Source organism: Zalophus californianus, chromosome 16, assembly GCF_009762305.2.
Source record: "Zalophus californianus isolate mZalCal1 chromosome 16, mZalCal1.pri.v2, whole genome shotgun sequence".
In the NCBI taxonomy this organism is placed as follows: domain Eukaryota; kingdom Metazoa; phylum Chordata; class Mammalia; order Carnivora; family Otariidae; genus Zalophus; species Zalophus californianus.
Genome location: NC_045610.1, coordinates 16,554,721 through 16,572,708, shown reverse-complemented (window position 1 = coordinate 16,572,708; position 17,988 = coordinate 16,554,721). Strand labels below are relative to the sequence as shown.

General features: G+C 36.0%; 1 protein-coding gene across 2 annotated transcripts in view; it reads left to right on the top strand.

The window, feature by feature from the left end:
* GOSR1 (golgi SNAP receptor complex member 1) overlaps window positions 1-17,988 on the top strand; it is a 62,111-nt gene that overhangs the window by 31,101 nt on the left and 13,022 nt on the right. For both annotated transcript variants that reach the window (XM_027625022.1, XM_027625023.1), the window contains exon 7: window positions 17,152-17,181. In XM_027625022.1, coding sequence (XP_027480823.1) covers window positions 17,152-17,181 — 30 coding nt within the window. The remainder of the gene's footprint in view (window positions 1-17,151; window positions 17,182-17,988) is intronic.

Genomic DNA, 17,988 nt, shown 5'->3' with positions numbered 1-17,988 from the left:
ATGGCACACATATCTATATTGTAGTTGTACACTTAGGTATAAATATGTCCATGAGCAAGTAAAGAATTATTATATTGTCAGAGGCTTACCTTTTCTCTGCCAACAGTTTTTCTTATGACCTTTCTTTCTTAGCCTATGTTTAGACTATCAGTATTTTGAATTTTTTTAATTCAGCAGCCTGGTCATTTAGGTTAGGTGATCCAAAGTTGTGGTAGGGGAAATATTTTACATAGGCATTTTATTTTATTAATTTATTTTAAAGATTTTATTTATTTTTTGACCGAGAAAGACACAGCAAGAGAGGGAAGACAAGCAGGGGAGTGGGAGAGGGAGAAGCAGGTTTCCTGCCTGCGCCGAGCAGGGAGCCGGATGCGGGGCTCAATCCCAGGACTCTGGGATCATGATCTGAGCTGAAGGCAGACGCTTAACAACTGAGCCACCCAGGTGCCCCTCTGGTTTTTTTTATTTTATTTTTTTAAAAATTTAATGAGAAATGATATCTCTCTTTATTTTTATTTTTTTTAAGATTTTATTTATTTATTTCACGGAGAGAGACAGCCAGAGAGAGAACACAGGCAGGGGGAGTCGGAGAGAGAGAAGCAGGCTTCCCGCTGAGCAGGGAGCCCGATACGGGACTCGATCCCAGACCCTAGGATCATGACCTGAGCCAAAGGCAGACGCTTAACAACTGAGCCACCCAGGCGCCCTACATAGGCATTTTAAAAACAATGATAATGGTTTCACTTTTTGTTTGTTTCATGATTTTAGCCAGATTTCTCTGAGGTCCCACAGCTAGTAAAAGCTGAGATGGAAACCCAGGTCCTCTGATTGTGTTGCTTCTGCGATACTGCACTACCTCTCTAAACCAATTCTTACAGTATCTATATCAGAGTTGCTAAGATAATGCATGTAAAAAGGCTTTGTAAACTGTGAGACATGTCTGTATAAAGCAGAACATAATAAGGGTTTTAGGAGTAAAAAAAACCTTTTATATACACTGTCAGTTTACATGTTTTAAATATAATTTGAAATACTTTTGATGCTAGGATAGTCTTTGTGAAATTAAATTCTAATTTTATTAATGAACCATGACCATATTTGAAAAGTATGAGACATATGATCACCATAATTTTTTTCTTTTAAGATTTTATTTATTTATTTGACAGAGAGAGAGAGACAGCGAAAGAGGGAACACAAGCAGGGGGAGTGGGAAAGGGAGAAGCAGGCTTCCTGCTGAGCAGGGAGCCCGATGGGGGACTCGATCCCAGGACCCTGGGATCCTGACCTGAGCTGAAGGCAGATGCTTAACGAATGAGCCACCCAGGCGCCCCATGATCACCATAATTTAGTGACTTTTACGAGTAGTGGCTTTATCCCCCACATTTTTGTAATCATATATACATTTATTATTTAATAAATAGCATATGACTCCAATTAAATGGATGGTCAGATTATAACATCTGTGAATGGGATAATATAATAGACGCCTAGTATTCAGGATTTGACAATTAGCTTTCTCAACTATGTATGAAACCTAAAGGTTCATGATGTATAGTTTTGTTGAGATACAAACTTGAATGTTACAAGCTAATGAGCTGGTGTTGAGGAAGTCACTTGGCTAACAAGTATGTAGAACCTACATTTACACTTCATCTTCACTTCTTTGTTCATATTTGCTGCTTGTTGTTATTTACTTGGTACCTACCTGAAATGATTTATACATACACATACATATGCTTTTGTTTCTTTGTGAAATATCACTCCATGGGGAAAACACCATTATAGGTAATGCCAGTATTCTATATATTTTTTATATTTATATATTTTTTATATAAAGGTAATGCCAGTGAAGTGAGCCTACAAAAAGTGGTGCTCCTAAGTCAAAAAATGGGAAGCTTATGGAAGAAGCTACATGTATTAGTAGTAGCCATAAGTATGGGAATATGCAAAGATCTGGAGATAAATCCCTTACCTATCTTAGGGGTCTTTGGTATAATACGTAAATTTTTAACATGAGGACTGGTAGCATTTGATTATTTCACTGTGTTACCTATCATTTCATTCGTGGGATATTTTTAAAATTACATGTCAAAGCCCCATTTGTCTCAGGTGGTGCAGCTGTCTGCCATATTGAAATATGCCATATTGAAATACCCTGAATAATACTTTTCTTATTTTTATATTCATGTGTTAATATAGTTTTACAAGGCAAAATAATCTAGTTTGGAGCTTTTTTTTTTAAGATTTTATTTATTTATTAGAGAGAGAGAGAGAGAGAGAGAGCACAAGCAGGGGGAGCAGCAGGCAGAGGGAGAAGCGGGCTCCACCCTGAGCAGGGAGCCCAATGTGGGGCTCGATCCCAGGACCTCAGGGTCATGACCTGAGCTGAAGGCAGACGTGCAACCGACTAAGCCACCCAGGCGCCCCTCTAGTTTGCAGCTTTTATACAGAACTCATTTTTCTTCACCTGGAGCATACTGAAATCAAATCTATCTTCAGTTGGTATATGGCTTTGTTATACAATAAAACTTGAATTGGAGATGCTCTGCTATAGTGAGGAATCTCCAGATATATGTTTGCACAATGTGACATATATATCCTCTTTCTGCCCCCCTCCTGTGGAAATTTATAAATTCACTGTTAACTCTGATCGATATTTTATTAATCTAACAAGTATCTGTTACTCATTTACTCATTCATTTATCAAGCATTTAATGAGTGTCTCCTGTGTGCTAGGTACTACATTAGACTCTAGGGAGTCAAAGATGAATTAGACTCAGCCTCTGCTCCCTGGGAATTCATTCTGGTTGGAGAAATAATAAACATAATTATGGTATTTTGTGAAATATTGTATTTTTAAAGTATTAAATAAGATAACATATATGAAAAAAACTTTGTAAGCTTTACAAATTTAAGATATTTTTCTTCCACTGCATAGTACAATGTCTGATATATCTTAAATGCTTGTTTATTCTTGAATGAAGTGATAAAGAACAAAGAACAAGGAAAGCATAATATTACAGTATAAAGAAGAATTAGTTCTGCCCAGGTGTATAGGTGATGGGAAAAGCTTCACAAAGGATGTGACTTTTTGAGCTGAACTTTAAAAATATAAGCAATTTATGTTGAGAATCAGGTAAAGGGATTCCAGGGCAAGAGAAAGGCTAAGACCTGAAAGTGCCTTGATCTATATCAGCCATGTATGTGAAGGCTTATACAGTTTACAAGATACTTTTGTTTACATTATCCCTTTTGAGCCTTATGAAAATTTTGTGTAGTGAGTTCATACAGCCAAGCAGTTGAAGGCTTGACTAGAACCCAGGTCCTAAGGTGTGAGAGAGAACAACTAGCCATTTTCTTCTTTATAGTTTCATGAATGTCATGATTGCTAGTATACTGAATTTCTGTGGTTGTATTTATGAAAGAACTGTTTTCTCAGTTGTAAGTAAGTGGGAGAGAAACATACATAAAATAAAAAGTGTAGTTCCATTTTTATTTATGTAAGCAGATTAGCATATATTGATACATGAGGGGTTTTTTTTAGAGGTTTCAGAAACATTGGAAAATGCTTCTTTTTTTTGGAAAATGCTTCTTTAATATTTCATAGATTCTTTGTGACTCAGGTAGTATTTTGGGATCTTCAATCTTCTTAAACCATTTATCTAAAGAACAGACAATGGAAACGGCCATCCCCACATTCTTAAACTTTCTGTTTCTGCTATAGTTGAACAAATCTGTTGACAAAAAAATACTTTTTGCACCAAAATATTTGGTTAAAATACTTTGAACAGGGAAAAAGAAACAAAAACTTATCCATTTATTCTTGATTTCCTCTTGTATGTATATTGTATGTTGTATGTAATCAGGACATTGTGGTATTGGTGAAAGAATAAATCCATCAATGGAACAGAATAGAAAGTTCAAAAATTGACCTACACAAATATAATCAACTGATCTTTGACAGAGGAACAAAAGCAATTCAATGGAGAAAAGAGTTTTTCAAAAAGGTGCTAGAACAACTGGATATCCACATGTAAAATATATATATTTCTATATATATATTAATATAGACACTGACCTTTCACATTTCCCCAGAATAACTCAACAGATCCTAGACCTAAACGTAAAATACAGAACTATGAAAAATCTAGGTGATGTTGGGTTTGGCAGTGAGTTTTTAGATGCAACACCAGAACACCATCTATGAAAGAAAAAACTGATAAAATGGATTTCATTAAAATTAAACACCTCTGCTTTGCCCTGCCAAAGATAGTCAAGAAAATGAAAAGACAAGCCACAGACTCAAAATATTTGCAGAACACATATCTGATGGACTGTTACCCAAAATATACAAAGGACTCTTAAAACTCAACAATTAAAAAAAAAAAAAGTAGGCAAAAGATCGACAGTTCATCTGAGAAGATAAGCAGATGGCAAATAAGCATATGAAAAAGTGTTCAGCATCATGTCATTAAGGAATTGCAAATTAAAACAACTAGATACCACTATATACGTATTAGAATGGCTAAAATCCAAAACACAGCACCAAATGTTGGCAGAGATGTGGAGCAGTAGGAACTCACCAGTGCTGGTGGGAATACAAAATGGTACGGCCACTTTGGAAGCCAATTTGGCAGCTTCCTTAAAACACCAAATACAGTCTTACCATATGATCAGCAGTGACGCTCCTAGGTATTTATCTAAATGAATTGAAAACTTATGTCCAAACAAAAACATGCACAGAAATGTTAATAGCACTTTACTCGTAACTGCCAGAACTTGGAAGCAACCAAGGTGTCCTTCAGTAAATGAACAGATAAACTACAGTGGAATATTATTCAGTGATACAGGAAGTAAGCTAGCAAGCCCCAAAAGACATGGAGGAGCCTTAAATACTCTAAAGAAGCCAGTCTAGAAAGGCTACATACTGTATAATTCCAGCTATATGACAAAAGGCAAAACTATAGGCAGTAGAAAGATCAGCTGTTGTCAGGTCTTCGGGGTGGGAAGAGGAGGAAGAGTAAGTAGGTGGAGCACACGGGACATTAGGGCACTGAAGCTCTTCTGTATGACACTGTGATGATGGATACATGACATTATGCATTGATAAAACCTGTAGAACTGTACAACACAGAGAGTGAACCCTAATGTAAATGATGGAGTTTATTTAATAATTATCAATATTGGTTCATCAGTTGTAATAAATGTACCACACTAAAAGATGTTAATAATAGGCTGGGGAGAATGGGTATGTGGGAACTCAGTACTTTCTGCTGAATATTTCTGTAAACCTAAAACTCTTCTAAAAAATAAGCCTACTAATTTTTAAAAAATGGAAAAAGTGACTTTCCAAGAACTCACTGCTAATAATTTAGCTTTTACTGTTCTTTTTTTTTTTCCTCCCTCAATTAGAATTGAGTCTGTCAGATGCTTTACTTTTTGTCCTTAGGTAACTTCATGTAATTATAAAACAAAATTTCTGTGCCAAATAAACCATAAAAAAAAACAAGTAAAGATATTCTTGGTCTACCCAGACTGGAAGGAAATAAGCCACCATATTAATGAAATAGGGATTACAAATAATTTATCTTTCATCTTTGTTTTTCTGTATTTCCCAGATATTATCTGTAAAATAAATATTTGTTAGTACTAAAACAGTTTTTTGTAGCCGACTGCAGCTTAATTGTATTCACTTAACATGTTTTAAGAGATATATATACAGGGGTACAGGGGTGACTCAGTCGATTGAATGTCCGACTCTTGGTTTCAGCTCAGGTCATGATCTCAGGGTCCTGAAATTGAGCCCCACATCGGGCTCTGCACTAAGCTCAGAGTCTGCTTGAGATTCTTTCTCCCTTTCTCTCCCTCTCCTTCTGCTTCTCCCCCTGCTTGTACTGTCTCTCTCTCTCTCTCACTCTCTCTAAAATAAATAAAATCTTTTGGGCGCCTGGGTGGCTCAGATGGTTGAGCGTCTGCCTTCGGCTCAGGTCATGATCCCAGGGTCCTGGGATCGAGTCCCGCATCAGGCTCCCTGCTCCTTGGGAGCCTGCTTCTCCCTCTGCTTCTCTCTCTCTCTCTCCCTCTGTCTCTCATGAATGGATAAATAAAATCTTTAAAAATAAATAAATAAATAAACTTGTAGCCTTCCTTTAAAAAAAAATGAAAAATAAAAAATAAAATAAATAAAATCTTTTAAAAAATATATATACAGAAATAAATAAGACATAGATCTTAGGGGTCTAAGTAAAAGACTGCATCACCACAGTGTTTGATGTAAATGATACGATTGGTTGGTGACAGCCTCACCAATTGCAGTTTACAAAGGGATTAATTTTAAAATTGTTATTTATTGTGTACTTATTCTCTTATTTATTTATTATTTACTTATTTACCAGAATAAAAGAGTATTCTAATTAGGTATTATCTAAGTGATTTTGCCAAATTCTTTTATTGGTTTAAATTGCTTTAAAATATGTGCTTGAAATCCCATTTTTATTCCCGAAATTTGTGCCATTTGCGGTATGTGTGTTGGGGGGAATGAATTATTATTAAAAAGAGAATTATTTTAATGTGGCTTTAGTGATTCCTCCGTACAGTAATTGTTGATGAAACTTGGCTCATTGTTTTCAACTAGTTTAAATTGGTCTTGAGAGAAATAGAAACTTGTTGCTTAATTGCAGACTCCAAATGACTTTATGGAATGCCTCTGAGCTATTATGAAGTACTGGTTTAAGAAGGATAATTCCACTTGATTGTATATGTTATGCCCCAAAGGAAAGCAATTTTAAAATTCGACTTGTGCTAGATTATGCCATCTTTATGGAGCCACTCTGTTGTTGAATTGGTATCCACACTATCCAGGATGGTTTTAATGAATGGTGTTTATCCAGTGGAGGGCTTAGCTTAAATGAATAAGGTCTTGGAGACTTTGGGCAATCTGAGAAGAAACTTAAAAATCACTGGACTTCTCTGTCTATGCCACTGTATAAATTAAGGATACCACAGGGAGGGAAAACCTCCTTCCTCCATAGGGTAGAATATTTGGGATTATAATTTTAGTTTTCTATGTAAGTAAAGCCTGTTAGTTTGGTTTCCTTTTCAGGGGAATCCAGCAAACTGTTTTCTTTGACTGCAGTTCAGATGATGCTATAAAATTACCATTATATGAAGATAAATTGTGAATTTCAAATATATAAAATGACCTATCTCAATGAAAATGTATCCTTTTAAGACCTATTATTGAAAATCTAGTTTTGGGGCGCCTGGGTGGCTCAGTCGTTAAGCATCTGCCTTCGGCTCAGGTCATGATCCCAGGGTCCTGGGATCGAGCTCGCATCGGGTTCCCTGCTCCATGGGAAGCCTGCTTCTCCCTCTCCCACTCCCGCTGCTTGTGTTCCTGCTCTCGCTCTCTCTCTGTCAAATAAATAAAACCTTTAAAAAAAAAATCTAGTTTTATACAAAAAAAAATGGAGAAGGCATGAGTATTTGCCTCGTAAGATTTTTAATTTAATTTATGTAAATAGAATGGTCTTATTACATTTAAAATATGACTTAAATTGGCCAAAATGTTACTTTAAGGAACATACTCATTACATTAAAAAAGGATTATATCTGTGTGCTACAAACAACATCAAAGAATTTTCTTGCTATGAAATGACCCAGATAGTTGTTCCTTAGTGGCCATTTCAACCTCACTTTTTTTTTTTTTAAGATTTTATTTATTTATTTGACAGAGACACAGCGAGAGAGGGAACACAAGCAGGGGGAGTGGGAGAGGGAGAAGCAGGCTTCCCGCCGAGCAGGGAGCCCGATGCGGGGCTCCATCCCAGGACCCTGGGATCATGACCTGAGCTGAAGGCTGATGCTTAACGACTGAGCCACCCAGGTGCCGCTCAACCTCATTTCTTCAAGGACATTATCTTTGAATAGAAAACATAATGACTTTGTTTTCCGATCAAAGTCTAGTAGTTAGGCTGATTTATTAGCTAGTGTAGTGAACTTTAGCTCTGACATCTATAGTCGAGAACAGATACAAAAGAAATGCTATTATATTTTCAAATCTTACAGAAATCAGATAATTGTAATAATGAAGTATATCTGGCTGATTTTCTGAAGATTTGTGTGAAATGCTTAGCTTTCTATTTTTTCATTGCTGTCTAGGCAGATTCACTTGAGTTTAGTTAGATAGAAATGTATTGTCCACACAGTAGTTTCTGTTGCTTTTTTTTTTTTAACACTGATTCACCATTGTATACTACTTAAGGTATGTATCTTTATATTCAGTTTAACTTGGAATTGGGTTTGTGTTATTATCGTATGATTTCACTCATGTGGAATTTAAAAAACAAAACAGAAGATCATAGGGGAAGGGAGGGAAAAATAAAATAAGATGAAATCAGAAAGGGAGAGAAACCATAAGAGACTCTTAACTATAGGGAACAAACAGGGTTGCTGGAGGGGAGGTGGGTGGGGGGATGGGGTAACTGGTGATGGGCATTAAGGAGGGCACTGGATGTAATGAGCACTGGGTGTTATATACAACTGATGAATCACTACACTGTTTAAATAAAATAAAATTTAAAAAAAGAACAAGAATCTAAATTTAAAAAATACCTAGTTTTAAAACTATTTTCCAGAGTACATTTAAATAAAAACTTTAAAATTTTACATTTTACATTCCTGCTAATAATGTGTGAATGATCTAGTTTCTTCATATCCTCATCTGCATTTGATGTCACTTATTTTAGCCATCGTGATAGCTGTGTAGAGGTCTCTCATTTTGACTTTAATTTCTATCTCCCTAATGGCTAATGATCTTGAACATCTTTCCATGTGCTTATTTGTGGTCTTTCCTCTAGTGAAATGTCTCTTCATGTCTTTTGCCCATTTTCTAATGGGATTTTTTTTTTTTTTTACTGTGGAGTTTTGAGAATTCTTTATATTTTCTAAATACTAATCCTCCATCAGATATGTGGTTTGCAAATATTTTTTTTCTCAGCCTGTAATTTGTCTCTTCATCTTCTTAACAGGGTCTTTCCCAGAGCAAAAGCTTTTAATTGTGTTGAAGTCAAAGACTTTTTTTTGTTGTTGTTGTTCCCTTAAAAGTTTTGTGATGTTATGTTTTACATTTAAATCTATGATCCATTTTGAGTTAATGTTTGTGTAAGATGTGACACTTGGGTCAAGGTTCACTTTTTTGCCTATGCATGTCTAATCATCCTGACACGATTTGTTGAAAGGCTCTTTTTCTGACATTGAATTGCTTTTGCATTTCTGTCAAAAATCAGTTTGAATTGTTTACTGGGTACAGTTTTCTGTTAGGGCGATAAAAATGTTTTAGAACTAGATAGAGGTGGTGATTGCACAACAATGTGAATGTACTCTAAATGTCACTAAATTATATACTTTATAATGGTTAATTTTATATTACATGATTTCACTTCAGTTTTTAAAAATCAGCTCTTAGGGCGCCTGGGTGGCTCAGTTGGTTAAGCGACTGCCTTCGGCTCAGGTCATGATCCTGGAGTCCCGGGATCGAGTCCCACACTGGGCTCCCTGCTCAGCAGGGAGTCTGCTTCTCCCTCTGACCCTCCCCCCTCATGTGCTCTCTCTCTCTCTCTCTCATTCTCGCTCTCTCAAATAAATAAATAAAATCTTTAAAAAAAATAAAACAAAAATCAGCTCTTAGATATCCACCTCAAGTGTTATTATGAGATCCAAATGAGAAAAAAATTAACTGGACTTATTTGTGTGGGACTATTTCTGTTCCATTGATCTCTGTGTCTGTCCCTCTGCCAGTATCACACAGTCTTTTTTCTCCACAGTCTTGATTACCGTAGCTATGTAATAAATACTGAAATTGGGTAAACTGATTCATTTATTCTTTTTTCAGAATTGCTTTAGCTATTTTAATTCTTTTGGCTTTCTTAAAAATTTACAGTAATCTTGTCTATATCTAAGAATTGCATTAAATTTGTGAATCAGTTTGGGGAGAATTGACATCTTTACTATGTTGAGTTTTCCAATCCATGAATGTGGTGTGTGTTTCCATTTATTTAGGTCTTAGATTTCTTCATCAGTGTTGTATAGTTGTCCTATACAAGTTCTATACAGGTTTTGTTAGATTTATGCCTATGTTTTTCTTCTTTGAACAGTTATAAATGGCATTGTCTTTTTAAGTTTGGTGTCCACATGTTTTTTGCTAGTACATAGAAATACAATTGATTTCTGCATGTTTATATTGTATAATGCAACCTTGCTGAACTCACTTATTCTAGGAGTTTTTATATAGATTATCTGGGATTTTCTATGTAGACAAGCTTATCATCTGCAAATAAAGTTGGTTTTATTTCTTCCTTTCCAATCTGTATGCCTTTTATTTCCATTTGTTGCTTTATTGCATGGCTAGAACTTCCAGTACTATGTTGAATTAGAGTCACCGGTGAGAATGGAGTTCCTTGCCCTGTGCCAGATCTTACAGAGAAGTGTTCAGTCTTTCACTGTTAAGTATAATGCTACCAGTAAGTTTTTGTAAATACCCTATCAAGTTGAGGAAGTATCCCTCTATTCTTATTTTTCTGAGAATTTTTCTCATGAATGGCTGTTATGTTTTGTCAGAAGCCTTTTAGCCTGTTCATATATGGTGGGTTACATTGATTTTTTAATAATTTTTTTAAAGTTTTTAAGTTCCAGTTAACATACTGTGTACTTTAGTTTCAGATGTACAATATGGTGATTGAACAGTTCCATACAACACCTGGTGCTCATCACAGCAAGTGCACTCCTTAATCCCCATCACCTATTTAACCCAACCCTCCACCCACCTCCCCGCTGGTAACCATCAGTTTGTTCTCTATAGTTAAGAGTCTGTTTCTTGGTTTGGCCCCTCTCTCCCTCTTTTTTTACCCCTTTGCTTATCTGTTTTGTTTCTTAAATTACACATATAAATGAAATTATACAATGTTTGTCTTTCTCTGACTGACTTATTTCACTTAGCATAATATTCTCCATCTACCTCCATCCATGTCATTGCAAAGATTTGGCAAGAAATGCCAATTTGGCATTTTTTCTTTGTGATATCACATTTGGCAAAGAAATGGCAAGATTTCATTCTTTTTTATGGCTGAGTAATATATATATAAATATTCATACACACACACATATCCAAGACTAGATACCATTCTCATCATTTACAGATAAACTGAGACTGAGGGAAGTAACTTGATCATCGGTCACACAGTTAATAGCAGAAGTGGGATTCAAATTCAAGCAGTCTGACTTCAGAAATTCGGCTCTCACTATCTCAGTAAATGATAGCTCTCTTCCCTTCTTTCTCCACAGTCAGTTTTAGTTTCCCTTACTACTTCTAGATTATGACTTGCCTCTACTTTAATAAAAATCTCTACTCTTAAGGTTCATTCCATCTCTCTATCCTTCCCCTTTCCTCTCATCTAGCAACCTCCATGTCACTGGAGGGTCTCTCCATTCTAAATTTTATCATTCTAGGAAGCAATTTAAATAGCTACAGAGGACAGACTATCCATATTCTAGACTCAACAGTTCTTTGACCCTTCACTCCAAAGAATGAACATATGAATGCTCTTATAATTTCTTTAGTCTTTCTCAGATTTGGTAACTTCTTTCCTTGTTCATAGTCATCATTCAATTTTTGTCTTTTTTTTTTAAGATTTTATTTATTTGAGAGAGAGTGAGTGAGAGAGAGAGGGAAAGAGCACACAAGTGGGGGGAGGAGCAGAGAGAGGGAGAAAAAAATATATATACATTCCACATATAAGAGAGATCGTGTATTTATCTTGCTCTGTCTTGACTTATTTCACTTAGCATAATGCTGTCATGGTCCATCCATGTTGTTGCAAAGGGCAATATTTCATTTTTTTTACCACTGAATAATATTTTATTGTATATATCACAATTTCTTTTTTTTTTAGATTTATTTATTTGAGAAAGTGAGAATGAGAGAGAGAGAGAGCACATGAGAGAGGGGGGAGGGCCAGAGGGAGAAGCAGGCTCCTCGCTGAGCAGGGAGCCTGATGCAGGACTCGATCCCGGGACTCCAGGATCATGACTTGAGCTGAAGGCAGTCGCTTAACCAACTGAGCCACCCAGGCACCCTATCACAATTTCTTTATCCATTCACCTGTTGGTGAATTTAGGTTGTGTCCATATCTTGGCTTTTGTAAATAATGCTGCGGTGAACATGGGGATGCATATATTTTTTTGAGTTAGTATTTTTGCTTTCTATTTTTTGCTTTTTATTTCAGTTCCTAGAAGTGAAATTGCTGAATCATGTGTTCTATTTTTAGTTTTTTAAGGAAATTCTATACTGTTTTCCATAGTGTCTGCACCAGTTTACATTCCACCAGCAGTGCACAAGGTTTCCCTTTTTTCCACATCCTTCCAACACTTGTTATTTCTAGTCTTTTTGAAAATAGCCATTATAACAGGTATGAAGTGATAGATCTTACTGTGATTTTGATTTGCATTTCCCTGATGATTATGATGTAGAGCATCTTTTCATCTATCTTTTGGCCATTGGTATGTCTTTTTTGGAAAAATATTTATTCAGGTCTTACGCCATTTTTTATTCAGATTGGGTTTTTTGGTTTTGTTTTGCTCCTGAGTTGTAGGAGTTCCTTACATATGTTGGATGCCTCTTAGCAGATACATGATTCACAGATATTTTCTCCCATTCAGTAAGTTGCCTTTTCATGTTGTTGATTGTTTCCTTTGCTGTGCAGAAATTTTTTAGTTTGGAAAAAAAAATTTTTTTTTAGATTGATGTAGTTCCAGTTGTTAATTTTTGCTTTTGTTGTTTTTGGTGTCAGATACAAAAAAATCATCACCAAGATCTGTGTCAAGGAGCTTACTTACTGCCTGCATTTTCTTTTAGAAGTTTTATGGTTTCAGGTCTTATGTTCAAGTCGCCAATCCATTTTGAGTTAATTTTGTGTAGGGTGTATGATAGTGATCCAGTTTCATTCTTTTGCATGTGGCTGTCCAATTTCCCCAGCACCATTTATTGAAGAAACTGTCCTTTCCCCATTGTGTATTCTCAGCTCCTTTGTCATAAATTAACTGACTTTATGTGTGTGGGTGTATTTCTGGGCTTTCTGTTCTGTTCTATTGATCTAGATCTGTTTTTATGCTAGTACCATACTATTTTAATTACTATAACTTTGTAGTACATAGTTTGAAATCAGGGAGCACGATGCCTCCAGCTTAGTTTTTCTTTCTCAAGATTGTTGTGGCTATTCATGGTCTTTTATGATTCCTTACAAATCTTAGGATTATTTGTTTCATTTCTGTAAAAAAAAAAATGCCATTGGAATTGTGATAGGAATTGCATTGAATCTACATATTGCTCTTGGTGGTATGGACATTTTAACAATATTAATTCTTCCAGTCCATGAGCATGGAATATCTTCCCATTTATTTATGTCTCCTTCAGTGTCTTTTATTAATGTCTTGTTTCCAATATATAAGCCTTTCACCTCCTTGGTTAAATATATTCCTAGGCATTTTGTTCCTTTTGTGCAGTTGTAAATGGGATTTTCTTAATTTCTCTTTCTGATAGTTCATTATTAGTGTATAGAAACAACAGATTTTTGAGTCATGGGTTTTGTGTTCTGCAACTTTACCGAATTCATTTATTCTAACAGTTTTTTTTTTAAAGATTTTATTTATTTGAGAGAGAGAGAATGAGAGAGAGAGAGCACATCAGAGGGGATAGGGTCAGAGGGAGAAGCAGACTCCCTGCCGAACAGGGAGCCCGATGCGGGACTCGATCCTGGGACTCCAGGATCATGACCTGAGCCGAAGGCAGTCGCTTAACCAACTGAGCCACCCAGGCGCCCTATTCTAACAGTTTTTTGATTGAGTCTTTAGGGTTTTCTCTATATATAAATACATGGCTGTACGTAATATGTCACCTGCACATAGTGACAGTTGCTTCTTTCATTCCAATTTGGATGCTTTTTATTTCTTTTTCTTGCCTAATTGCTCTGGTTAGGACTTCTGTATTGAATAAAAGTGGCAAGAGTAGGCATCCTTGTTTGTGATCTTGGCTTTTAGCTTTTCATCGTAGATAATATTAGTCATGGGCTTGTCCTATATGGGCCTTATGTTGAGATACATTTCCTCTGTACCTGCTTTGTTGAGAGTTTGTATCATAAATGGATGTTGAATTTTGTCAGATGCTTTTTCTGCATCTGTTGAGATGATCGTGACTTTTATCTCTCATTTTGTTAGTGTGTTGTATCCCATTGACTGACTGTAGATGTTGAACCATCTTTGCATCTCTGGAATAAATCCCACTTAATCACAGTGTATGACCCTTTTTTAATGTATTAAATTTGGTTTGCTGACATTTTGTTGAGGATTTTTACATCTGTGTTCATCAGGAATATTGGCCTATACAGTAGTCCCCTCTTATCTATGGTTTCACTTTTCATGGTTTCAGTTACCTCTGGTCATCTGTGGTCCGGAGGCAGGTGACGTTCCTTCTGACATATTGTCAGAAGGTCAGTAGTAGCCTAATGCTTCTGTTCATTCCCCTCACTTCATCTCATCACATACGCATTTATCACCTCATATTATCACAAAAAGAAGGGTGAGTACAGTACAGTAAGATATTTGTGAATGAAAGATGACATTCACATTACTATTATTATAGTATATTGTTACAATTTTTCTATTTTATTCTTAGTTATTTTACTCTCTGTGCAGAATTTATAAATTAAACTTTATCATAGGTATGTATGTATAGGGAAAAAACAGTACACATAGGGTTCACTGCTCTCCATGGTTTGAGGCATTCTCTGGGAGTCTTGAAACGTATCCCTCATGGATAAGGGGAGACTAGCAGGGAGCTTGCTTCTCCCTCTCCCTCTGCCCCTCCCCCTGCTTGTGCACTCACTCTCATACCATCTCTCTCTCTCTCTCTCTCAAATAAATAAATAAAATCTTTTTAAAAAAATGGTTTGGGGACGCCTGGGTGGCTCAGTCGGTTAAGCAGCTGCCTTCAGCTTGGGTCATGATCCCAGGGTCCTGGGATTGAGTCCCATGTCGGTCTCCCTGCTCAGCGGGGAGTCTGCTTCCCCCTCTTCCTCTGCCTGCCACTCCCCCTACTGAGTGCATGCTCTCTTGCTCTCTCTCTCAGATAAATAAAATAAAAAATGGTTTGCTGAGATTCCTGCATCCTAAAATGTCTTTTTTTTTTGCCCTTCAATACACTAAAAGGCTCTAATGAGGACAGTCAATCAAACAATTGTGTTGAACAAGGAGATATTAACCCAATTCTAGTTAACCACTCCCTCTTTTGTGAGTTTATGACGACCTTACGAAGACACCTGTCAGCATGTATTGTCTGTCTCCATAGTAAGGTCTGTAGAAGTTAGTACCTTATCTTTGCAGCCCCTGTCTGACGCAGTTCTCTTCCAGGGCACTTCCATACACATCCGTTACCAAAATAAATGCATACTTATCAATAGAATTCACCAGAGCAGTGAGTTTATATGGAAATTTATATCAACTTTATGCTTAGAATTAGTCCATAGTTACTGAGAAACTACTGTAATAATAGCAAAAAATACTTGGTGTTTACCGTGTACCAGGTTCTGTTCTAGTCACTATTATATATAAACTTCTCTAATCCTCATAACAGATAGGGCTTTTTTTTTTTTTTTTTTTTGCTTGTCTGTCATTCCCATTTTACAGGTGAGAAAATTTAGCCATAAAGTAATTTACCTAATGTCAGATAGCTAGTAAGTAGTAGAGACAGCATTCAAAAGCCACATAGTCTGGCTCTTAATTCCTCCACTATCTTTGTAATTTTTGAAAAAAAAAATTTTTTTAAGAGGGGGAGAGGGGTGAGAAGGAGCAGAGGAAGAGGGAGAGAGAGAATCTTAAGCAGGCTCCATGTCCAGCACAGAGCCCAACTCGGGGCTCCATCTCATGTCCCTGAGATCATGACCTGAGCCAAAACCAAGAATCAGATGCTTAACTGGCTGAGCCACCCAGGCTCCCCAAGTTATTTTTGAAATTCTAATCACAGGGCTTATATAAGGTATTTATGACATTTTTTAAAGTTCATCTTTGTCCCCTAATTCCTGCATAACTTAGATTTCCTGGTCCACTACTTTATTATGAAACTCCAATTATTAGTTGATACAGCGAACTTAGAAATTCTTTTGGAAAGAAGTAGTTAGAAAAAAATATGCAAGTATTCATTTGAGAACCTGCTGTATACCTTGCACTGTGCCAAAGGGATGCAGATATCTAGGAGCTCTCCTGCTTGCTGCTCTACAGCAGCACCTTTACCAATGTTGATACCTGTGAGTTCTTCCCTAAAATAGACTTATTTCTTTCCAGCGTGTGATGCATAAAGCAAACATTTTACAGATCAAAGGTGCATTTAGTGTCTTTATTCACATTCTTGAATTGTAAAGTTTGTAGGCTGAAGTTTGGTTTCGTTTCTAAAACAAAACAAAAAATGTTTCCCAAAGATGGAAGGAACTTTAAGGTGTAAATAATTACTACTTATAGGCATCAGAACTATATTTCCTTATCAGTTGGTTGTGATTCTTAAGTTTTGAATAGATGGTGGTGACAAGTTTGAGCTATCTAGATTAAAGAAGTTTCATTTCGTTACACTGTCATTAAAACTTCTGTCTTTAATCATCAAGTATCTCTGTGGAAGAAATAGATTTAAGCTAACAAATACAAGTAAGATGAAAATTATATATGGTAGATGAGTTAAATTTATTTGAGAGCCTAGAATATTCTCCAGATGCTTTCAAAAGTCTTGTGTATTCTGTTTATATAAGCGGCTGAGAAGTTAATCTCTAAAATGTAGAAAAATTGGGGCACCTGGGTGGCTCAGTCATTAAGCATCTGCCTTCGGCTCAGGTCATGGTCCCAGGGTCCTGGGATCGAGCCCCGCATTGGGCTCCCTGCTCGGCAGGAAGCCTGCTTCTCTCTCTCCCACTCCCCCTGCTTGTATTCCCTCTCTCACTGTGTCTCTCTCTGTCAAATAAATAAAATCTTTAAAAAAATAATAAAATTAGAAAAATTAAGTACAAGTTTTAAATGTGCCTTAATATTTCAGAATTTTAATTTCCATTTTATTTGCAGCTCCGATCGTCTGATAGAAGAGACAATAAGGTAGGAAAAATTTTGTTTTACTTTAGTGTGTTTTTTGTTTGCTTGCAACATAAATGAACAGATTAGGTTAACCCTGTAACTAGAGTTAAAGTTAATTTATCATTCTTAAAGATGGGAATTTCACTAGATTGTGATGTATTTTTACTGCATCCTTCTCTTATCAGAGACATTTGAAGCCCAAAATATTTGTTTCTAGAATTAAGCTGATTTACCAAGGTGAATTTTTCTGATTAATTCATACTCAGTACTTTCAGCTTCAGTTTTTTCATTCTCACTTTTTAATGGAAAACCATCTTAGATGTGTGATTTGGTAAGTGTCTTATTTATACCATTTATGTAGATTTGGTTTCTGTCACAGCAGCTACAGAAAATCTTCTGCAGTAAGATTTAGTATTGTCTGTAATAACACTGAAGTAGTTTATTGTTTAAGGTAAGGGACATTTATTTGTTGGTTTGAACTGCTTAATTCTCTAGGTTTGAATTTTTAGATACTATCTTATGACAGTAAAAAAGTAAATGAACTAGATCTGATCTCTACAGTTTAGAATTCAGCAGTGTCTAAAGCATTTTTCAGGAAAGGTATAATAAAGTACATGGAAACATCAACAAACATATGTACCTTTACCTGAGGCTGTGGTATTGTGCTCAAGTGCTTTACATGCTTTATTTTATTTAATTTCTTCAATAACCCGTGAAATAAACAGTATTCAAAACAAAAAAGAAATTAAGGTAAGTAATTTGCCTGTGATCACATGACTGATACATTGTGTTGAGGATTCAAATCCTCAAATCCTCAAATCTGAATCT